The 23317-nt window shown below is 47.6% G+C and overlaps 1 protein-coding gene across 2 annotated transcripts in view; it reads right to left on the minus strand.

The window, feature by feature from the left end:
* VPS13C (vacuolar protein sorting 13 homolog C) overlaps positions 1 to 23317 on the minus strand; it is a 50264-nt gene that overhangs the window by 17475 nt on the left and 9472 nt on the right. For both annotated transcript variants that reach the window (XM_087941945.1, XM_087941946.1), the window contains exons 11-56: positions 23148 to 23275; positions 22855 to 22961; positions 22336 to 22507; positions 22156 to 22218; positions 21567 to 21711; positions 21234 to 21328; positions 20867 to 21009; positions 20363 to 20555; positions 20113 to 20227; positions 19786 to 19922; positions 19469 to 19592; positions 18605 to 18722; positions 17813 to 17942; positions 17516 to 17594; positions 17067 to 17212; positions 16793 to 16946; positions 16443 to 16519; positions 16248 to 16307; positions 15514 to 15670; positions 15292 to 15408; positions 14763 to 14866; positions 14292 to 14459; positions 13782 to 14086; positions 13539 to 13686; positions 12909 to 13017; positions 12539 to 12648; positions 11655 to 11811; positions 10933 to 11012; positions 10266 to 10325; positions 9891 to 10047; positions 9514 to 9633; positions 9172 to 9275; positions 8053 to 8220; positions 7329 to 7627; positions 6520 to 6664; positions 5802 to 5958; positions 5267 to 5382; positions 4602 to 4771; positions 4082 to 4317; positions 3586 to 3815; positions 3396 to 3488; positions 2582 to 2947; positions 2358 to 2447; positions 1433 to 1588; positions 1034 to 1301; positions 193 to 353 (exon numbers count right to left, since the gene is read on the minus strand). In XM_087941945.1, the coding sequence (XP_087798071.1) occupies positions 193 to 353; positions 1034 to 1301; positions 1433 to 1588; positions 2358 to 2447; positions 2582 to 2947; positions 3396 to 3488; positions 3586 to 3815; positions 4082 to 4317; positions 4602 to 4771; positions 5267 to 5382; positions 5802 to 5958; positions 6520 to 6664; positions 7329 to 7627; positions 8053 to 8220; positions 9172 to 9275; positions 9514 to 9633; positions 9891 to 10047; positions 10266 to 10325; positions 10933 to 11012; positions 11655 to 11811; positions 12539 to 12648; positions 12909 to 13017; positions 13539 to 13686; positions 13782 to 14086; positions 14292 to 14459; positions 14763 to 14866; positions 15292 to 15408; positions 15514 to 15670; positions 16248 to 16307; positions 16443 to 16519; positions 16793 to 16946; positions 17067 to 17212; positions 17516 to 17594; positions 17813 to 17942; positions 18605 to 18722; positions 19469 to 19592; positions 19786 to 19922; positions 20113 to 20227; positions 20363 to 20555; positions 20867 to 21009; positions 21234 to 21328; positions 21567 to 21711; positions 22156 to 22218; positions 22336 to 22507; positions 22855 to 22961; positions 23148 to 23275 (6737 nt within the window). The remainder of the gene's footprint in view (positions 1 to 192; positions 354 to 1033; positions 1302 to 1432; positions 1589 to 2357; positions 2448 to 2581; positions 2948 to 3395; positions 3489 to 3585; positions 3816 to 4081; positions 4318 to 4601; positions 4772 to 5266; positions 5383 to 5801; positions 5959 to 6519; positions 6665 to 7328; positions 7628 to 8052; positions 8221 to 9171; positions 9276 to 9513; positions 9634 to 9890; positions 10048 to 10265; positions 10326 to 10932; positions 11013 to 11654; positions 11812 to 12538; positions 12649 to 12908; positions 13018 to 13538; positions 13687 to 13781; positions 14087 to 14291; positions 14460 to 14762; positions 14867 to 15291; positions 15409 to 15513; positions 15671 to 16247; positions 16308 to 16442; positions 16520 to 16792; positions 16947 to 17066; positions 17213 to 17515; positions 17595 to 17812; positions 17943 to 18604; positions 18723 to 19468; positions 19593 to 19785; positions 19923 to 20112; positions 20228 to 20362; positions 20556 to 20866; positions 21010 to 21233; positions 21329 to 21566; positions 21712 to 22155; positions 22219 to 22335; positions 22508 to 22854; positions 22962 to 23147; positions 23276 to 23317) is intronic.

The following is a 23317-nucleotide window of genomic DNA, read 5'->3' on the forward strand; positions in this document are numbered from 1 at the left end:
TATATTAATGGTTAAAACAGAGGAGAATTTCTGTGGTTCAGGGTTGAATTGTAGAGTTCTTGATGGTCTCTAGGCTTGGTGGGTTTCTTGCAGACATTTCGTGACCCGACTAGGGAACATCATCAGTGCTAGAAGAGAGTGGGATGTGCAAGGCTTCACGCACTGAAGCAGGATCACAACGACATGATTTACCTGGAGAGGGGAGCGCAGGGTGATCACTTTGTTCCCTTCTTCTGCATCGATCTGCACCACGACGGAGTTGGAGGAGCTGCTCTGGGGCGCTCTCACACTATGGAGCCTCCGCCCTGGCTTGGCTATGGGGACAGCCGAGATCTCACTGTAGCCTTCCGGCCCTGTTTGGCATCAAAACACGACTCTTTATGTTACCCCTTCACCTTTGTTTCTTGCAAAACATAAAATCAGCTTACAACTCAACTATAATTCGTGCCCCAGGAGCTTACAGCTAAGGCATGTAACTTGATCGGCTTACAAGGAAAATGAAACCTTTATTGTCACAGAACTGTGGTAAACCACGCTAGTTTCAAAGGAAGCATTTTAAAAAGTTCTTGTCTGAAAATCATTCAATCATTTGGAAACACTTATTTCATTTTCCCAAAGCTCAGTGTTTTTTGACTGATTGTTCCTTTTTGAAAAATAACAGAAAAGGGGGGGAAAACCCCACTAATTATAACAACACAGAGGGAGGAGATGACCAGGCTGAGCCCCAGGGAGGGGTCAAACGCGTGAAAAGCCTGGGAGCTGCAAGAGAGCCACGCCCATCCCAGCCATGAATGCTTCCGTAATTCCCGCTCGTTTCCCCGGACCGTTCGTAGCTCAGGTTTTTGCGGGGAGCTTCAGCGTGCAGTCCATCTTTATACTCATTCGAACTGCCCGAACCTCCTGATTTCTCCGCTGCTTGACCACAAATATACTACACGTAAAAAGTGCTTAAGAGTGAAAAAAACAAAACAGAAAAAAAGGGATCAAGAAACAAAACGTACCATTATAGCAATGGACAGCTGGGGTACCTTACCGAAGCTCAGCGTTAGCAGAGAGCTGTCTTGGCGACGGAGGATGCTAACCCTTCTTCTGTCCAGGGACTCCGAGGTGGCATATTCCAGCTCTAAGCTCTGGTCAAGTCCGAGCTCGTGGAGGCTAGTATCCGTTCTAGGGAATCCCACCACCTGGAGGCTTCTGCAGGTGTGGACTCTGACGGGGATTCCCAGAGCGTTTCGGACTGTGAAAGGAGCCCTGTCTTTCAAAGTAGCGTCGTAAGTAGAAGCGGTTCCTTCCGAGAAGCCCTAAGGACAAAGCCAACATTTACTACTTGAAGAAGGGTGGTGAAATACCCATCAAAGAAATTAAAAGAGGGGAGAATTCTATCTGAACCGAATGAGGGGAAGGGTTCTTCCTCCTCTCTCATCGCGCTCACCTTGGCTAGATTATTAAGGACCGTTAAGCAACATTTGGACATTGTTATGTTCATGGTGTCTTTGGAAGAGATGGAAATCAGCTGCCGGGGTTCAGGTAGAATGATAAAGTCGTCTCCTGGCAACAGGGCCCTGTCCTGCTCCGGGTTTGTCTTCATCTACGGAGGAAAAGGAAAAAGACCAATAAAGGCCCACCGGAACCCCGGCGGAGGCCCAGTTTGGTGTCCCAGGTTTGGCTTGGACAGTAATTCATCCCCTGATCTATGAAAGTCTAGAATAAAGGAAGCATTATACCCAAATTAGGAACTTGCTTATTCCCCCAAAATAAAAGGAAGAACTATGAACGGAGACAAAGCGTTCCTTTAATCTTGTGGGAAGAAAAATAGCACAATGAGGCAAATGTGGATTTTAAAGGGAAGCAAATTCTTACTTTAGAAGTTCCCGGTGCTTAAAGCAGTATTTCCTGAGTAAATTACCCAAAATTGCATAAAAGTGATTTTTCTTTGGGTAGTGACAAACAAACCCCTATGTTTTCCTGTGCAGTTGGTGTTTTATTTACAGTGCGTAAAAAGGACTTTTTGATAAAGTGATGAAGGAAAATGTTTGGGAAGCACTGGCTTAAATACATTTAATATGTGGTGTTTTAGTGTTAAACATAATGCAGAACAATGCATTTTCTTCAGCTATTTGAACATTAGAGAAAACATTTGCATAATTGCTTGCATTGAATTAATATTGATTCTGGTACTGAAAAACTATTCATCTGTGCGACAGAGGACCAACTGAAACAAGGAGATTAAATGTCCCGCTGCCTAACGAAGTTCCAGACCACCAATTTCCCCAAAGCATGGTAAAAAAAACACCCTTTGCATTTTCATCACGCGCAGAAAACAAAGGGCTAAAAAGGAACGTGAGACGATTGCTTACTTCCAGCTTTAAGTTCCAGCGATGTCCTTCTCTATCCACTTGTTCTATCAGAGGCTCCCAGAGAGCGTGGGTTTCGTTGTAATAATTCATCTGGGATGCAAGACGGAACACAAGGCTGAAGCACACCAGAGCTTTCTCTCTTCCCAACTAACAAACTCCAGAGTCAGGGAAACCCACTGCGAGGTCAAGCCCCAGACGCAGAGGGATCGGCCCTGTTTACATACCTCCAGTGTCAAATCAGCTCGGGCTGACATGAGAGAAGACCAATTTTTCACGGCTCCAGAAAAGGCAGATTCTGCTAACAGCAAAGGGACGGTACGATGGCCCAAGCCGCACTCCAGGGTGACCTGGACCGATTTCACCTCCACCCCAAAATGCTCCTTTTTGGCACTCTGCTCGCTGGCTAGCAAGGCTTCCGTGGCCTCTGTGGCCATGTCGACGCCCAGGAACCAACTCTGGCACTCGTCAACAGATTTGATGCTCCAGAGGTCCACAGGATTGCAAAGGGTCCCTTCAGATTCTTCCTCCTGGTCCTGTCGCTTCATAGCAGCCAGGATAGTCATTACAGTGTTGAGAATTATTGGTGACACCTTAAAAATGAAAAAGGACAGTAGAGCTGAGCGTTTCGGTTATGATATATGCAGTAATTGTAGGCCAGCGTTTTTCTAACCCGACACCTTTCAACCCCCAGAATTCCCCAGCCACAGGACCCCACTTTCCCTGTCAAAGTCTGAATGAACTCAAGGGGGGTCCACGTATCAGCTTGCATTGAAGAGCTGCTATTTACATATAAATTCGGAGTGATGGTGAGATTGTTCCTGATAAAATCAAACCGACGTTTTTACTATGGAGGACCAGAAGGCTCAGACTCTGTGTGAGTGTGTGTGTGTGTGTGTGTGTGTGTGTGTGTGTGTGTGTGTATTGCAGGGATCCTCCCTGGAATAGTGGACTTTCTACTCTACACGCTGTAGTTCTCAAGTCAGCCGCAGAGTTTTCTAGACATTACCTAAGCACCGGGGTCAGCAATTTGTTACTAACTTTCACAATCAAGGTGTCCATGTTCACATCCACGCTTTGCACTCCAGAAGTGTCCATCGCGGCTTCCACAGTCAAAGAGCATGGATGCACCACCTAAAAGAACACCAGCAGCATATTGGGGTCAATGCCCCCTTCCTACTGGCAGGAAAGCAGCCCCCTGCCAAGGGGAAGGTCCCAGCACGGGGCTCACCGTGGTGACATCCTTCTTTGCCGTCCCCCGGAGGAAGGGGCAGGCCAGCACCTTGACGTCCACCACCCGAGCGGTCATCTGCTGCGCCCCAGAGCCCCCCGACAGCATGAAGCTGCACTGGAATGAAGCCGCCAAGGCAGGCGCATCGGCCTTGGTCAAGTTGGCCACAAACACGATTTCTGGGTCCAAGATATTTGCTACCACTGACATGTTCGGTCGTGCAGCTGCAGCTGTAAAGGTTTAGATCCAGGTTAGGGATCTAGGAAAAGGTCATCACCACAGGGTAACAGCACACACCACCATCACCATGGCTAATAAAAATGAAGCCATCCTGCACTCAAGTCCCTGCTCTGACACCTCCGCTCTGACCACGGAGCAACACATCTGGGCCTAAACTGAAAATAAAGCCCGTGGTCTTAAAGAGTGCAAAGCTGCCCCGGGGAGTAAGGATCAAGGATATTCAAACAGCCGTGCAGAATTCCTTCCGTCTGCCGACCTTTCTCGGGCTTTCCCTGGGAAGCCGGCTTCAACGCGAACTGGGCTGGTTTTTCTGCCGGTTTGGCTGCAGGCACGGACTGAATGAAGAAGTCGGCCACTGTCAGCAGGAATTCCATGCTGGCACACAAATACAGCTGATCCAAGACAGCCACGATGTCGCTCCCGTTTTTGTTTTGCTTGTAGTCGATATCGATCATGACGCTATCGGCTTTACCGTCTTTCCTGGCTAGCATCCTGCAAAACAGATAATGCATCCGTAGAGGAGACGGTCGGACTTATGGAAGAACTTGGAACAGATTAATCCAGCTGTGTATCCTCCAATTACCCCGAGGCTATGATTCCTGGAATTTCTAGTGAGAAGGCCACCATCTGCGAGGCCTCGTATTCAACAGACCTTCAAACAAATTCCCCAATCTCCTCTGTGCAAGAGGTGGATTCTTTGAATGGCTGACCACGTGTGTCAAGCAAAGCGCCCATGGCAGAGAGGTGGGGTTTCAAATGACTGCTGGACAGCTGACCTTGCGGTTGCTTTCTCGACCCCTTCTCTCAGATCATCCAGGGTGCAAGTTTCCATCTTAGTGCTGACATCCAGAGAGCCGTCCGAAAACATCTGTCCCGATGAGCTCATGAAATGCAGCCGGAGTTCTCCAAGGCGTAAGTGGCTATTGTGAAGCGAAAGCTGAGATTTCTACGAGATATAAAAATGCCCAGGATAAAGGGATCAAGTCTCACAGCCCAGAGATTCAGGGCTTCTCCCAGTCTGGGCAGAGAAAGAACCAGAGGGAGAAATGTTTTCTATTAAAACCACCCAATTCAAATAACATCGAAGAAATCTCTTTCTCTCCGAAAAACAGTCGTAAGACTTTGATGTTGTAATGCCCAGGTGGTCAACAGAGAAAGCCCCCCCAAATATCAGAGGGGAGAGGGGCAGAAGGGGCCAGGAATTGGAAGGGGGCAGGGAAGGCTGGAGGAGTGATCAACAGTGTGCGTGTGTGCGTGTGTGCACGTATATGCAGGGGCACACACAAATGGGGAATGAACTCAAAGATAAAATTTCACACGTGTTTTTTGGAACAAACTCTCCGTTTTTGGACCACACTGATCTCGTTGGCCCGTGGTCTTTTTTAAACGCTGTATCTCGGGTTTCACTAGGAAACCGCCTTTCAAAAATACTGTCACCAACCTGGTTCTTATCGCCCTTGTAGAGAACCACGGAGAGCGATTCAAAGTTAAAATGAAACATCAGGGACACACTTTTCCTCAGCTGGGCTTCACCAGGTGCTTCCTCTGCAGGGGCTCCTGGAGGATTGAGAAATGAGGAGGGGGTTTAGAAGCAGCCTATTGCTTGTCTGAAGACGGGTATCGGAGGTCGTTCGTTTCCGTTCAGTGCCAACCCTGTTTGATCTCATTTCACGAATGGAAACTTTATTAGAGCCAAAGACCGACGTAAACTGTTACGCCGTTTCTTTTTATTCCACCTTCATTTCTTGCCAAAGTCAAGGGAGCATACCCATCTAACTTTTCTCTTATCCATAACAATGACAACCCTGTGAGGTCGTCTGGCCGAGGCAGAGTGAATGGCCCAAAGTCACCCAGCCACTTTCATGTCTAAGTTTTGAGCTAACACCCCAAACTCTTTCATTCTGATGGCGGTAACAACCAAGCGATGCCTTTTGCGACTCCTTGAATTAAACGCTGAGCTTTGGGGAAAGATGTACCTTCATCCAGGCCGGCCACAGCTTCAACTTTGGGCTTTTTAAATTTCTGAGCATCTGGCAATGAGGTGTGTGTGACTTTAGGATCGGCAACGGCTTCACTGAGATTCTCCAGCAAAATGTTCATGACCAAAGTCAAGTCGTTCTGACTGAGCGAGATCTGCAAAGAGAAGCGTCTATTATTAAACTGCTTTCCTCCGGCAACGCTACCCATTTTGGCTTTTTTTGCCCCCTCTCTCAACCTGAAGCAAAGACGAAAGATCAATCTTAGGCTAGCACAAGGTCTCCCCACAACACTTTTCATAAACACCTCCAAAGGCCAGATTGCAAACTCTGGGGGAAAATGCATTGCATTGCCAGCACAGATAGGAAATACCTGCCTGTCCTTCTGATGGGTCTGAATGAATTAGCTAGTGTCTAGTAGCAAATGTGCGTGTGTGTGTGTGCACGCACACACAGAGTGATTGCAACGTTGTCAAAAAAGGCAGAAATTGTTGGTTTTCTATTGTGTTCAAAACAGGCAGGAATGCTTCCACCCAGAAGGGAAAGAAAAAAAAACCTTATGTAAAAAACCCTCAACTTGTTAAGCGGAGATCAGCCTGCCTGGAAAATCAAAGCTCCTTTCAAGGCCAAAATCGGTGTAACCTCCACCAGAACTCCAGTGATAATTATAATCCACAGCTTATCTCCCCAGAGATGGTGGCTCTTTTTGTGACCTTACCAGCATGGCCTTTAAGTCTCCTTGGATGGCGATCCCTGGAATCTGCAGATACCAATCGGAGGCCAAGTTCCTCTGAACTGACAGCCGTAGATTGACCGGCTGCAAAATTTCAACGTCTGGCTGAGGGCTGCTGCCCACCACAGTCCTACAAATTGAAGGGGAACAGATGGAGAGTCCCAGGGTGGCCCTTTGAGTAAGCCGGCAGCGCGTGGCATCCCTGGGAATAGCCCCTCAAGGCCTCAAGCTCACTTACTTGGGATGCTGGCAGGGGAATTTTGGGAGTTGAAGTCCACAAGTCTTAAAGTGGCCAAGGTTTGGACCACCGCTGGTCTGATGCAAACCCCACCACAGGGGCCTTTCCGTGGAGCTTCACTGGGGCAAGTCTGCTTTGGTTTGTTAGACATTTTCAACAGGCACCCCGTTCCCATTGCCGGATTTGGATTAAAGCTGAGGCAGCCACCAGTCCAACAGGCTGTCCTGCCCTGACACAATTTAGCTCGATACAGGGGCCCTACCCTGCCCTCCCTGTGCCTGATGGGGGGAAGAAAGGCAAGGCGGTTGGCTTAGAACTGCCACTTGCTCTGGTTTATGCTTGCATTCTCAACCCAAAGTGAAGGGAGTCGGCTAAAGCCACCAGTTGCACTTCAGACGCCCTCACGGAGCCGTGCAGGGTCTCCGTCAAGCCTCCAAGGAATGCTGCTCTGCTGCAGGAAAGTGTTCCCACTGCCAGGAGAAACCCCACGGCAACCGCAGGCAAGGAAAGCCCGCAATGGGCAGCCATTGGGGAAAGAGCTTCACCACGGACATACCTGGAGATCTTCAACTGGGTGAGCTGGATATCCATCTTGTCAATCACTGGAGGCGGCGTCTCCTCCTCCTCCTCTCTGGAGACCAGGGTGAATTCGTTCCAAACTCTGATTAAGCCAAGATCGGCTACCAAGACATCATTGGACACGGAAGACTGAGGGATGAGGATGACGGGAGCTTTCAGGTTGATGTCCATCGAGAGGCGAAAGCTCTTCTTCACACTGGAGGCGGCCTTTTCTGCCGCTTGGACCGTGGCAGCGCTCAGCGCCTCCTTGGCCGTTTGGAAGTGGTTGAGGAAATGCTAAGAAAGGGAAGAAGTACAAGCCTGATTAAGCAGCACCGCCCGGAGGTCAAGAAAGGAAGCTGCACATGGATCCCCCAGGTGAGGAAGAAAGAGAGTTTAAAACAAGCATTATAGCTTTCCAACCATCTCATTCTCAAGTGTCACAATGTAAAGGAAGAAGAAGGTATGACCAAGCTCTGCACTGACGGGATCAACTTTCTTCTTTTGTACCATTTGTGATGAGACGTTTGAAAACGGCAATGTAGGCCATTGTTTCTCAGCCTTAGCAACTTGAAGGCACGTGGACTTCAACTCCCAGAATTCCCTTCATCTTCCGGGGCTGAGAGATGAAGTGAGTTCTGGGAGTTGAAGTCCACGCATCTTGAATGTTTCCAGGTTGGGAAAGACCGATGCAAGTTAACAGAAAGCAGCAGCTCGCTTACCAGAAGCGTCATGAAGAATTTGTGCACGTAGACGATCTGAACGCAGCCCACTTTCAGAGACATTTTGCCATCCACCTTGGACGTGTCCATGTAAGCGTCTCCTTGGGTGGCATCAGAATAAAGGGACATCGTGAACCGGAAGACTTCGTCTCCCAGGATCGAGACTGTCTGCAAAGATGAGATTCACCATGAGCCTGCCTCTCTCTCTCTCTCTCTCTCTCTCTCTCTCTCTTCGATATCACCTATTGTTGTGGCTCCGATTCCCTAGCCTGTGCTGTTAGAGGAAGAGGACTTGGACGATGAGGAGGAGGAACTGGGATTGCCTTCCTCCCCAGGACCTTCCTCCCTGATAATGCCTCAGGTTTCATCAGACAACCGAGAGGAACAGCCTGAGATTAATCAGGAGGAGGAAGGCATTAATCGGAGCAGCCCCTGACAGGGAGTCAAGAGGAAGAATGTTGGCTTGATCCTAGGCAGCCTCGTGGGGAGAAACGTGAGCAGCAACGTAGGAGGCGTGGGAGGGTCAGAGAGTGAGCTGAGTCATTGAGCCACAGCCCACAGGGGGATAAAAGTGGGTGTGTTGTCGGCTGGAACTTTGTACGGGACAAAGTTTACTCTTCCTTCAGGTTTTCTTTGTGAATGATTTTATGGTCTGCCTTGTGATTTTCTGGGAGTAGCTTTTTACTTGTTATCAGTTCGGACTTGGCAGGCAGAGCGTGTTGGAATGCCAAGGACGTTATCAGTTCCAAAGAATTAACTCTGTGAAATCCGAGCCAGCCAGCCCGCCTGCCTGTGTGTTTGTGTGAGTTTGTACCCTTTCATCTTTTGAGAAAGAAGGAAGGTGAGACAGAACACCCATCATGGTTTGGTCTGGTCTGCCCCTCAGCAAGGAAAAAGGGCCCCTGGGGTGTCGGACTGTGACCTAAAACGGGCTCTGCCCCTCAGAAGCTTCCAGCTCCACTAGGAATTGCCCTGCCCTCCAATTCGGTTTCTCCATCTCGAGGGGAAAAGGCGACGTGTGAACAGGCCAGAGCGTGCAATCCTACTCTCTGTGCACTCAGGTGCACTTTTCTGTTCCTAACGCTTCCATCATTTCAGCACTCACAATGCCACACTCACCTTTTTATGAACCGTTTCCGGATCGACGTTGGTGATGATGAAATCCCGAAGCCGGGCGAAAACCTCAGTCTGCTTTGTTGTTGTAAACACACAGGCCTCCATGCCTGGGAAGAAAGAAGGGGCAAACTAAAAGAGGACGGGAGTTCGGACACGGGGGGTTTTTCTCAGGGAATTTACACTTCGTCCACTACTAGCTCTCCTTTCTTGCTGCTATAGGAAGTATATTTGGCCCAAGGACGGAACCAGAAGGACCCCATCCTACAGCAATAAAGTAACTGGGAAGGAGGGGAGCTGAATTTTAGTTTTTTTTAAATTCCCGTGCATTATTTCAAATGTGCTTACCTTGAATTCGTATATCTGCAATATCAGCTTTCTGGTCACAGACCAAAATGTTAAAGGCACTCAGTTTGGCCGTGAGCTTCAAGTCAAACGCGTCATCCGGGCTGGCTGCAGGGGCAGCACCTGAGGAACAGGAGGAGATCGGTCCGCGCGGTGAGCCTTTATCCCCAGCCATGTTCTTCCTCTTCCTCCTTCCCAGTCTTGTGGCAGGGAACACACTGACACTTCAAACCCACGCCAAGAAACTTGGAAATTCGAAATACTTCTCTTAAATTAATGGATTTAATCAGCTCATCGAGATCCAAAGGGATCCCCTTGTTTCCTCAGTATTAAATAGAATTGGCAGAGAGAGAGAGAGAGAGAGGTCGGCCCTCCGATACCTGATGTTGAAACACCTCTTTTGGGGTCTTCTGGTGGTTGCTCTACATCAGCCCCCTTCTCAGCTGGCACGAGACCACTTGAGGCAGATGTGAAAAAATTCATGATAGAAAGCAAGGCTTCGGTGTGCAAAAGTAAGTCTAACGAAGAAAAGGATACCTGAAAAAAAGGAAGGAGATAAATGAAGGAGGTGTGAAAGCAGATTTCCATTCCTTCTGTCGTTTAAAAAGGCCCTTCAGCCCCTGTAGGATAAATGGGAGTTATTTGGCTTAAAAATCCATTTGGAATCTGAAATCTTTGAGTTAAACTAGCATTTGTCCTCAAAAGGACACCCTCCCCCGGGTAGTTAAGAGAGTATAAGGCGTCCTAATACTCACATTCAGCAGCTGCTTTGTTCTGTTGTAAACGGTGTCAAAGTGAGGACCATCCACAGCGGCCTAAACGAGAATCGCCATTTCAATTTGCAGCAAATGGCAACGCACACACACATCTTCACGCAAACTGATAAGTTCCGGCAGGGACGTGCGGTTGAAAAACTCACGGTGTGGGACACAGCATTGCAATCAAAGCTCCCCTTGGTCCAATCCCACCCCCGTGCCCGCTCCTTGTTCTTTTTTACTGTATCCTGCAGGCGGCCCCGGGTTCAACATCTAACTATTTCCGCAAGCTGCTATCTCAGTAGAGTAAGCCCCACACCACGTCACCCCTGGAAATGCCACAGAAGAGACCAAGCCGGGCACCGTTTGATTCAAGAGAGAAAAGGGGGAAGGAAGATGCGCTGCCCTCCCCGTGTAGAAATAAGAGATGAGCCCCCTCCCCCCCCGCATGTAACTGACGCAGGTCATGAGAGAGACAGAGGCCAACACCATCCAGCCTTCTAGCAGAGACCTCTAGCAACTAAGATTCCATTCGGCTTTTTGTGACATATATCAATTTGCATTATTTCACTTTGATTCTCTGTATAAAATATACGCTGCCAATTTTGTTTTAAGCACCCACTCAAAATACCCCACAGTAATTTTTAGTTTTAAAGAAATGCTTAACCTTAACATATTCCATCTTGAGAAGATGTTTGCCAGATTCATCGGAAGAACTAATAATATTTAAGGGATCTCCTTTGGAATCTGTAGAAAGAAAGAATACAATTCATACTTAAACCATTGTAAGCCAAAGCCACTCACTGACAACGGAGCCCCTAAGCAAGGAAAAGTGGATTGATACAGTAGGGAGGGTAATTTCTTCATTGATGCGATGTTCCTCAAAAGAATAATTGGTAGAATGTCAGAGACTTGGAAATTATCCATATAAATAGATGCTTCATAAGCTTGATGAAGTCCTCCTGCCTAAGGAGGAGAATCTGGGTTGTTTTAGTATTAAAAATTTACATTCCAATAATCATTATTTCACAAAGTTATACCGTATATTTCAATGTTAGTTTTTCTCTTTAGGGATTTTTTTAGTCAAAACTAACCAAGAGTAACAGTCTCTCACAATTCTAGCTGCAGACATTCTGTACAGTCTTTTTTAAACTATCCAAATTTTAAATTTTATAATTAGAGGAACATGGAAAATGAGAGTCTTTATGGAAAAATAGCAAGTTAAACGAGACTCTTTAAAATGCTTAAAACTCAAATAGAGCTTTGCACAACGAATAAGAATAAAAATTCAGACCACAAAATTGAAATATTTAGAACACTGTCCTCTAAAAACCTGCGTGTAATCTGAGTTACATTTATTGGTGAAATCCTTCATTAAATATGACTTACCAGTGAATTCAAGGCAATTCATCTGGACTTTCTTAAGATATGCCGTAAGAGTCATATCGTGCATTTTAATTCTACCTTCACTTCCGAGTTTTAATACTGTGAGCCTGTATAAAGGAAAGCTTTGCCTTTCTACTTGCTTCGTTAATGTTACTACAACCTGAAAGGGGGAAAATAAAGTAGATTAAAGGTAGCATGGAGACATAAAATTCCACCAGCCATTCATATTTCAGTTGTCTATCTCCATTTGCCATTTTGCCAAGCCATCTTCAAGGACAGGGATGTGCTGTAGGAAGAAACAAGAACTCAGGTCTGCCAGATTCACAAATACGCCAAAAATTCTGGAGTCAACAGAGCCTTTAATCAGAACAGAGTTATGACCTCGACTTGTCCTGATGGAGGCACCATTAAGGTGGGCTCTGATTCAGGAGTCCTGAGACACCTCACCAGCCAGGAGAGAACAGGGCAAGGGGGGTGCTAACTCCCCCGTCCCTTTTCAGCTCTCCTGCCCACAAGAGGGCAAAACAGGAGCGTTGCCAAGTTCAGCTGTTGGCATCACCTGGAAGGGCGGGGAGAGGCTCTCCAGAGAAATACGGAAAGCCCACTGGGAAGGAACCAACTGGTGGACCACTAACAATAACCCGCTCTTCCAGTCTGGATGAAGCCAGAAAGGAGCCGTAGGAAGGAGCGCAAATAAGGCTGTTCTTGCCAGCACTTATTCAGGAAACGGGATACCTTATTGGGTCTGAATTAGGCTTAATCTGCTGCTGCAGGCTGATGCAGAAGTTGAATGCTCCACTGCCAAGCAAATAAGCGATATTTAAAATAAATTTTAAAAAAGGAGGATCCGTGGGTAAGTGCAACTGAATCGAGACAGCAATTCCTACCTTGTTTATCTCGAAGTTGAGCAGCAGGCTGGTTCTATCGTCCGTCAGGGCTTCTTCCGAGATGCTGGATTTCGGAGTTCCAGCCGACGGCACCGTTTCTCTGGCCTTGCCTGCTCATTCCAAAACAAGAGACTTCCATTTAAAGAAGGCGTGCTCCCCCCTTGATGCAAGACCAGGGCTTCTTTAATTTAAAGAGCTTAAGTCATGAGCTGTGAGCCTGGATCAGGCCACCAGCCCCTCCCTGTCTGCTGCCACCCGCCTGCCTGTCCACAGAAGAGCATTGGCAGGTTAGCTCCCTCCGACACTCCCCGCAGGAAAAACGCTCCAACTACGCAACCTGGGGACAGGGACGCACACAAAGATTTCCTACCTTCCGCCGACGCTGCTGGTTCTGCCCCAGGGTCGGTTTTGTCTGCTTCAGCCAGGTTTTCATTCATAACTTTAAGCAGAACGTTTAAATCCTCCTGACTCAGGATAATCTAAAGAGAGGAGCAGGTTCCACGTTTCTTCAGACGGAACGAATTGCCACGGAACAAGGGGGACTAACTCCAACCCTGCCCGTCCAATACACAACTCCATTCATCTGCCTTTTGGGAAGGGGCCTCCACAGCTTTTATCATTCGCCGCCCCCTCCCGATTTTCCTTGCTTCTGTCATCAACAGGGCAAAAGGGAAGGGTCCCCTCGAGACCATGAGGGCAACCACTGTTGACAATAGAACCACCGTCCATCTAAGGATGTAGACCAGAAAAGGCACCTCTCTTCGTACTGGGATGAATAAGAGCATTAAAGCCAAGAATTCCTCACAGGAGGAGGAAGGTACAATGAAGGATTCCCCTTGCCCCCTCCCGCCCGCAGCCTCTGGTGAATGGGAACGAAGCCAACCGGGGGCAGCTGCCATTCCTGACCCTTTAAAAGGAGAAATGTCTTTCTTGGCTTCCCCTCTATGGGGACCCTGGGAGAAACGTCCCAGCCGCACGACAAGAAGAGAAATTAACTTACGCCGATGGTATCGAGGTAACCTCGGACTTCCACCAGGGGTATTTTGTGGTACCACATCCCGGCCAGGTTACGGCTGACCGAAAGCTCCAGATTAATCGGGCGCAGAATTTGAATGTCAGGCTGCGAAGCCGCTCGATGCAAGATTGTCCTAGAGGAAATCCCGCGATTATCGTGGGGTTAAACGTAAGGGAGCCCTGCCCGATCCCGCCGTGCTCCATGGGGAGAGAGAGGAAACGGGCTTACCTGGACAGCTTCAGCTGGGTGAGGTGCACCTCCATTTTATCCATGATGGGGGGCAGCGAGCAGTCCTCCGCCGGCACCAGGCTGAACTGGTTCTGTATTTTAATCAGCCCAAGGTCAAAGACCACCGCATTGCAAGAGACGGAAGACTGCGGGACGATGATGACGGGGGCCTTCAGGTGGATGTCCATGGAGAGGCGGAAACTCCTCTGGGCGAAGTCCCTCATGCTGGTGGCGGCCTTCTCGGCAGCCTGCACCGTAGCAGCGCTCAAGGCCTCGGTGGCGACTTGGAAGCTGCTGAGGAAATTCTGGGACAAAGCAAGAGGTTTGCCGGTCAGGAATGGGCCAAGGGGGCAGCAGGCCATGATATTTAACGGTGGTATTTAAACAAGCTTCCTGTTACCCATATGACACAGAAAGAGAGAGAGAGATTCTCTGTTTTTTGCATCCCAACAGAAAGACTTCCTTCCATGCCATGTGAAAAACAGAACAACTCGCAGCTGGCAGTCTTACCAGGAGGGACATGAGGAATTTGTGTAGGTATATGATCTGAATGCAGCCCACTTTGAGAGCCACGGTTCCGTCTACTTTGGACATATCCGTATAAGCTTCTCCTTCAGTTGCATCCGGATATAAGGCCAGGTTGAAACTGAAGACTTCGTCGCCGACTATGGAAACCGCCTAGAAGGTGGGCAAGCAAATGTATCACAGGCTGGATTATCGGTAGTTGCCAGGCGGGCATCCAAAAGACGAGCCTGCAATGCTCGACAAGTGCATGGAGCCCTCGCTGGTTCTTAAAGACAGCAGCGCTAAAGCCAAAGTGGACGTGGAGAATACGCCAATGGACTCGGGCCGGGTTTGCTTGTTCCAAACCACTGGAGAAGAGACTTCCTGCAGGCGTCTCTTGGTCGCGAATACAGGAGAGCCATTCTGGGGCCTAAATGTCAGAGTTTTGACTTGCAGTCAGATTAGTAGTGACTGTACCTTTCTATGAATTGTCCTGGAGTCAACGTCGATCACAACTACATCTTTCAGCCGTGCGAAGAGAATAGTTTGACTGGGCTGCAGGAAAAGGAAGGAGTCGAGGCCTGAAAGGGAAGAAACGGTTAATTATTTGCTAAGAACGCTGCAAATGAAATCACAGAGCCCTAACTAAATAGACTAACCTTTACTGTGTTATTCAAATTCCAACAGCAGTTTTTGAAGCTGCTGTAGAAATATTTCTTAAGGTCTGGGCCACCGACTATATCGGGACAAAAGGCGAGGAACTTAACCTCATTCTGTCTTTGTGGGCCGCTCGTAGTGACCAGTTGCGTTTCCTCCCTCCCGCCTTCGTTTCAAACCACCGGAAATGCGTCTATTTAACTGGCCTTCGGCTATAGATCAGAATTGAGAAATCAGAAATGGATGCAGTCAAGGTCCCCAATGGATGGGACCTATTTCAATAACTCAAGCTCAAGAGAACGTTCTTGACCGCTTGGAAGAACTGACTAAAACAGGCCTTTCCCGTTACCTTGAACTTTTATTTCAGCAATATTGCTCTTCTCATCGCAAACGTTCAAACAGAAGGCCTCCATCTTGGCAAAGAATTTGAAATTAAACACACCCTTGTCCTTGCTCGGTTTTGCCACTGTGGAGAGAGATTTTTTTTTTAACAAATCAGCCAGATGTGGGCCTGCTCCAGGGCCCATCCTGAACGGGGAGAAAATGGCGCCCAAGCGCGGCTGCCGGTTACCTTCCTTCCAAGGAGACGCTGCCTTCTGGGTCTCTTCTTCCTGCCTCTGCAGGTCCGCTGGCTGCTTCTCCCTTGCTGGGATCACAGCCATGAGATACCCCAGGGCCGAGAGAAGAGCCTGGGTGTGCAACACCACTTGGAGGGAGGAGAAGGTCACCTGTGGGGTTTGGGGGAGAGCGGGGGGGCAAAGGCACCTCTTCAAAAGCAAGGTCTTCCCATTCACCCACCACTCCACCAGAACCACCTTCTCAAATGCCCAGGGATTACATCATTGGTTCGGGGGGGGGGGAGGAACAGGGCCCTCCTTCACCCTGGCTTTCCTGGGCACTTCATACATGGGTCTCAGGCCAACATCCCCAAGAGAAGCAGCCATTTTCTCAAGGGTAAGGGTATCCCGCTTTAAAGCAGGTTGGCTTCTCCCTTCCTGGATTTTCTTTGAAATGTCACCTGACACCTCACGATGGCTCAAGAGGACTCCAGGCCCCTTCTTCACCTGACTTAGTAGGCTAAGGACACAGCAGGCTATTTCAAAATGAAGGGGGGGGGGGGGGGGGGGCAAAGAGAGGGGCCATCCTTCCTGGACGTGGTCAAGAGCAGCAACAAGAGCTTATCAAAAGTCAGGCACTGCTCAAAAGCCAACCCAACCTGCTCTCTCGGTAGGGAGTTGAGGGCGTTTTCTTTAGAAGCATTATTTACAATTAAGATGAGGAGGAGTTTCCTTCCATTTTCCTTACCTCCATTCTTTGTTCGGTATTGTCAAAAACGGTCTGAAATTTTGGACCATTTTTATCGGCCTGGGGGGGAAACATCATCAATAGGTGACTAAAAATTGAAACACAGTTTTCCTATTGTACAAAAGCAATTATTCGCGCATGCAGTTCAGTACGCATCATTTGGTCACCCTTTTTTTTATAAAGGCCTTTCTTTACCTTGATATATTCTACTTTCAAAAGGTCTAATCCAGAGACGTCTGACGAACTAATCAAATGAACTTGCTGCCGTTTACCTACAAAAATACGCGACATCTAAGAAATGACGGGTTATGTAAAACCTACCTGGTTTTTTTTAAAAAACTAAGTCTTTCCTATAATTAGCACTTTTAAACAAATCCAATAAACCTTTTGCTTTGTTTTATTTTTTATTTTAGACTAAAACTTCAGATTTGGGGGGGGTAGAAAGTTTTTTTTTTTATCAAGGACACAAATCAAATCATTGTTTCTTTCTCACCCCCTGCCCCAAAGTAAATTTTGGTAACTGCTTAACTGATTAACCAAATTACCTTGAATTTCATAATAATTCAGGCTAATCTTTCTCAGGTAAGTCTCAGCTCTCAGGTCGAATGTCCTAGCAATGGCTTCCATCCCGAGCTGCTGCACGTTAAATACAAGTATTGTCTCTTCTCTCTGCAGCTGCTTGGTCAGTTCTAAAATCACCTAAATAAGAGAGACGCTTGTTGAATTTTGAAATCTGGGCATCTTCAGATACAGGCAGTCCTCAATTTGGGAACTGAACTTCGGTCGCTAAGTAATGCGGGAAAAAAGCACCACACTTGCCTCCTTAATTTCAAATTTTAATTGCAGGTCTGTCAGCTCTTCCTGAACAGTTTTGGCCTCAATCTTTAGCTGTTTTTTTGGAGGGGGAGCCACTTTCTCTGATTGTTGGGGGTAATCCTCAGAATCAAAATATTCATCCTCAGATTCTAAGGAATAAAGAAAAGTGCAATTAGGACATTCTATGGGCATCAACATATTTACTTTGGCATGGACTAATTAATCAATATTTAAATAAAATTAGAGTTTATAGAGTCATTTGCCGGGGGGGGCGGGGGGATTTCCATGTACCATAACTTGGTTTTCTAAAAAATGTCCCATTTCAAGATTTTAACACAAAGTTGTCTGAGCCACAAGGATGCCTTCTAAAATAGCCGGACGCAGAAACCGCCCTGGATTTGCTGTAATTTTGGATGTCCTTCCTTTTTTTTTCGTTCTTTTTCTTTTTTTACCTGATTCTAATTCTTCCAGCAACCGTGTGGCCCCAAGGAAGTCCCTCCTTCCATCAGGAACCACAGGAATGGCAGGGGCCTGCAAAAGAATGTGAGACATTGAGAAACCACTGGATTATAGGCTCGTATTATTCTACAGGCAGCACTTCGGGTTGGAATGTTCCCCCCGCAGTGCCAAGCTGGCATGACTGCTCCACTGCTGTTTATTACACTTTTAACCTTTCTGTGTCTTGGAAATGCCAATAATTATGCTAATTGCTGACTGCACTTTCCCCAAACGTACAACGAGCATGATACCTTTGCACTTGAAAGGGAAACTTCCGGTTTCTGTGGGAGGGGAATGCTGTCAATAAGCTCAAGAACGCCTTTGATCTTCTGATCAGAAATTCTCAGGTGAACCAAAGGAAGCCCTCCTGACACTTTAAACCTAAGGATATAAAAGATGTAGAAGAAACAGAACTAGGTTGCTAATAACTCTGCTACAGTCTTGATCTAGAAGGGGTAGCACACACACACACACACACACACACACACACACAGACCAAAACCCAGCAGGGCTGTGAAATTGGCACGCTCTGCACAGAAGGCACCATCAAAGGAAATGTAATTAACATCTTGTTTTTACAAACAAACGCACTGATCTCGGGCTACAAGGACATGAAGTGAACCGCCAGCTCACGGCTTTCTTTCAATTGGGCCCAGAGTGATGATTTTGAGAAACATCCAAGAAATGCTAAGGTACATTTGGAAAGCTTTTTAAAAAAAACACTGGAAGGTCACCAGGGAGACTGGCCAGCTACCTGGTCCTGAGAAGATTTGAATAAGTAAATTTCATGGCGTTGATCAGTAGCTTCAGTGTGTCGTGATTAAAAATAACTCTTCCCAAAAAACCCAAAATGAAAAGTGAGCCATGAATTTCCACTCCTGCCCAGGATGCTACACTAGCAACATTTTGAGAGATCTGTAGCAGCAACAAGCACACTGAATAAAAGGCCAGCTCCCTAGCCACAAAAACGCAGCCTGTTCCACCTTTACACGAAACACGAAACAACTGGACCATATTTACAGCTTTTAAAATTACTACGTTACTTTGCCATTCTGACGTCCTTCTCCACCATTGATTTGGCAACTTGGGCACACAGGTCCATGGGACGCAATATGTGCAGCAAAGATGCGGGCTCAGACCGGGCCTTTTTCCAATCTTCCCCTAAAATACAGATAACAGATAATCAGAGCTGGAAGGGATCTTATAGGTCATCTAGTCCAACCCCCCTCCCAAGCGGGAGACCCTCCACCGTTTCTGACAAATGGCAGTCCAGTCTCTTCTTGAAAACCTCCAGCAATGAAGCTCCCACAACTTCCGAGGGCAACTTCTGTTCCATGGGTTGATGGTTCTCACTGTCAGAGTTTCTCCTTATTTCCAGGTTGAATCTCTCCTTGATCAGTTTCCATCCATTGTTCCTTGTCTGACCTTCATGTGCTTTGGAAAATAGCATTATCCCCTTCCTCCTCTCCGTGGCAGCCCCTCAAATATTGGAAGACCACTCTCCTGTCTCCCCTGGTCCTTCTCTTCACTAGACTAGCCAGGCCCAGTTCCTGCAACCGTTCTTTATATGTTTTAACCTCCAGTCCCCTCATCCTCCTGGTTGCTCTTCTCTGCACTTTTTCTAGAGTCTCAACATCCTTTTTTTATAGTGTGGTGACCAAAACAATTAAAGAGTTGCTAATATTTTGGTAACTGTAGCACAATAATAAATAACATGGATGCATAAAGGTCTAGTAAGCCCTAGTGATACCACCCCCAAAAAATATGAAAAATTCAGTATGCGTGTCTGCCAAACTCCAGAGAAGTAAATAAATTCGAATTTCAAAAAGTTTACACAGGAAATACTGTACCATTTGTGTGCCACTTGATATGCAGTCGAGAACGTTTTGGGTTTAGGGGCATCGTACCTGATCTGCCGAACAGCAGTTGTACGTTCTTAATTTCCACATCGAATTTGTCGTAGGCTTTGTCCATGATCTCTTCCAAGGAACTGCTTGCGTTCTGCTGGTGACCTTGGCCAACGCTCTTCAGCTGTTGAATGAGAAGGTCCTCTGCTGCTTAAACTGCAGCTGCCGCGCAGTTTTCACAAATGTGTCCATGGCTGTATCCATCAGCCCCCGAGAGGATTAGGTTACACCGGAGAGGAACCCATTCCTCTCTTCCACCAAGCTTTAATATGATAATTTCTTGCCTTCAATTTTTAAGAAAGCTCACCAGGACCTACCTGGAAAGTACCTAGGTCCAAAATAAGTAAGTTTGACTGTTCACGGCGGAAGCCAGTTTGTGGGATCAGAAGGTAGGAAGGCTTCAAGTTCACCCTCAGGTCAAGAACTTTCCGTGTTTCGATGATATGCATCAGCCCTAAGACAGGACACAGAACGGAGCCGAGGTGGGCCGGTTCCCCTTCCCCCACCGGAGCAGAATTCTGCTTAAAACACATCACTACCTCCCCCCGGGGGGGGGGCAATGGGAAACCCCCCCCTGCACCGGGACGTTTGCCCCCAGGGCCAAAAAGGGCCATTTAATCACCTGGAGTTGATCTAAAACACACCTGTGGCGGTTTTCTCTTTGATTTCTTCCAGTTTGGACAAGGTGGCGGTGGTTAGGCGTTCCAGGTCCAGGCCTCGGTCAGTTTGGAAGAATTCCACCAGGGCGTTGATTGTTCTCTGGGGAAGAAGAAGAATCGATTGTATCTCTAATTTTTCTCTCTCTCTCTCTCAGGGAACTGCAAATAGGGAAATGGGAAAGGAAGACGGTCAAATGTTGGGAACCGAGAAGCACTTTGCGCCGATTCCACTCACCGCATCGTAGATTATTTCTATGGGCTGCGACTGAACGAAGAGGCTCTGGTCAGCCATGCTGTCCTCAGGGTTGGTCTCGAATTTGATTTCCAGCAGAGACGACTCAGCACCCCCAATGGAGGCCACGAGAGACGGGACGATGTCCTCTTGCCTCAAGCCCGTCATGTACCAGTGTTCAAGCTTTGCCTCTATCCTGAAAATGATCAACAGGCAACTGGCTCCTCCTCCCCAAACTACAAGGAAGCAACTGTGCGAGGTTCCGCCTTAAAGAGGGGAAAATGTCTGTCCAATTCATGAAAAACAAATGAAAAGGCCAACAGCCCAATGGATCCAGGAATAGGAAGAGGGTCCAAACCCGACGAGATTCTGCTTTTGTTCTGCCAAACTGTTACAGGCCTGTCATCAATGATACCAAAGGCACCACCCTTTCAAATAAACCGAGAAGCCCAGATTCACACAACGCACATAATGAAATTGGAACTGACTTGTGGAACCGGCACTTACTTCAGAGCTTGCGCACCCGGCCTCTGCGAGATTTTGGTGCTTAAATCAATGATCTGGATCTTAAGAGTGTCCGGGACATCCCGGTCCTCTTTAATAGTAACGGAAGTGCTTAGGAGTTTCAGGGACACCACGTGAGCCACGTACTAAACGGGAGACAAAAGCATTGCAGAACATTAGCCGTTATCCATGAATGGGGAGTTTTCGTCGTAAGTGTCAGGCAGACACGATACTCGGGGGGGGGGGGGCTCCCCTTCCCAAGCAGGGTGGGAAAGATGAATAACAGCCCGCTTGCAAGTTTCACCGGTGAGAAATGGAGACGCTCACCTGCCTCTGTGACGGTCCAGATTTAACCGAAGGGCGTACTTACCTTTTTGGGTAAAGCCAGGTTGTGGGAGCTGTCGCTGTATCCGATGGCGGTGAACAGCTTTGCCTTCTCTTCGGGGGTCATGAGGTCATCGATTGCTGCAGGAAGGGGGGAAGGTTTTACCTTGGAGGATCCTCCAAGTGGAAGGAAGGGCTGGCACTTTGCCCCTCAGGCAGGCTGGAGGCTGAGCTGGTCCCGGGGCTCATTTGCCTTCCCTTCGGCTGTTTCCATTCTGTCTGGCAGCTTCCTTCCATGACAGCATCCCGCTTGGATGCTCAGTCCTTTGCAAGCAGCCACTCTGGAGCCTCGGGGCTGCTGGGCAGGTGCAAGACTTACCTTCAGGGACCGACTTGTCTCCTTCTTCTTCTTCTTCGTCGTCTTTCTTCTTGGATTCCTTCCTGCCCCAAAAGCCAGAAAACCAGCCACTTTTCTTCTCCCTATCTGCGGATTTCTTGGAGAGTTTTTGTCCTGACCTCACAACCTACAAATCAGAGACAAGGGATCCGAGGCTCTGCCCTTTCACCAGCCTCAAGCTCAGCAAACAGAAAGAAATGTATTCTTTATACACTCGAAACAATTCCCCCAAACACTAAAATGGTAAGAAAAGTAACCGGAAACGGCCATTTTGCAAACGTCAGGTATGTATGCCGATAGCCCGTTTAGGATCAGTGCTCAAGAAATAAAAGGGCAGGATTCCTTCAAACCAAATCATTTGCAAAGGGCACCAAGTTGTATTAGCTTGTTACAAGCAGCTTCTCCATGGGCTGTTTTTAGAAATACTTCTAAACACTTCTGCTGACGATGTAACCTGCCCTGGAAGTATTTCTATTGATGGTCAGTGCAGCCATTTCTAAATTAAAACACTTCTTGTTTAAAATGGACTATTTTAAAACCCTTATAAGAGGGACGGGGGAGGGGAACCTACCTCCGTTTGTGCTTGTTGCCTGGCTAAAACAATGTTGAAAACATCGAGAGCCCTCTCCAAGTCCTGTGGAGCAACATAGAAACATGGAGTTCCTATGACTTTCCTCCAACCCTCCTCCTCCTCCTCCTCCTCCCGCTAAGGCTCTGGCCTGCAGGTGCCAGCCCTTCTAGGGTCAAATACCTGGATTTGTTTCTGAGTTTCTTCTGACAATTTGGCTTGCGTCAGTTTAAGTTTGTAAATGTTTTTGTAGCTTTTCAGAAGTTGCCTGTGGCTCTTTATATGATTCCACGACCACATCTGTGCGTATCGCTTAATGTGAAGGTCAAGAATGCAATTTCCTGCGTACTTCCACCTGTAAGAAACAGTCACATTATTGAGCCCTGAGTAATAAACAAGAAACCATTTGAACTAGCAGGGACAAGACCTGGGGCAGGCAGGATATTTGCAGGCAAGAATTTCTAGGCCCAGCATTTGCTCAACTGAAGGAGCTCAGGCTCTCGATTGTTCCACTGCAAAATCTTAATAAAAAGCAGACCAAACAATTCTTCCTTCAATGTTTTCAAGTACTCAGGAAAACGCCCCTTGCTCAGGAGGACTTTTCCGCCCCTCTCCCTTGGGGTTCACCAAAGGCTGCCATTTGCGGCCCCGGAGAACCCTTGCAACCCGATCAGAAGCACCACAGAAATACCTCTAACTCACCACTGTTGGGCATTCCCGTGGAGAGAAACTCCGGGTCTGTATTTTCTATACGGGGCATTTCGGACCATGTAATCAATGGATTCCAAGAGATCAATCATACTAAGGTACTAAATGAAGTGGGGAAAAAACAAGAGGAATCTTAAGCAGAGAGTCGCAGAATTCTGAGCATTGCTGAGGAAGATGCATCAAGTGTTTCGAACGACTGTAAAGATCCCAGAGTTCCTGGGAGGGGGTGGGGGGTGGGAATCCCGTGGAGGAATCCGAGTGGGTGACACGCGTCCCCCCCCCCCCACCTGAGGCTTGGTGAGTTCAACGGCGATGCTCTGGACTTCCATGGCACAGTCAACCTTGGGAGTTTCCCGTTCTTCTTCAGCATGAGGGTTAAGGTAGAGTTTCGCAGAAGCCGACACGGGTTTAAATACTTTCAAAAAGAGAGAAAGAGACATTAGGGACTAGACTCTAT

Source organism: Pseudonaja textilis, chromosome 13 (assembly GCF_049901715.1).
Source record: "Pseudonaja textilis isolate UNSWEBS1 chromosome 13, rPseTex1.2, whole genome shotgun sequence".
NCBI classification, from domain to species: Eukaryota; Metazoa; Chordata; class Lepidosauria; order Squamata; family Elapidae; genus Pseudonaja; species Pseudonaja textilis.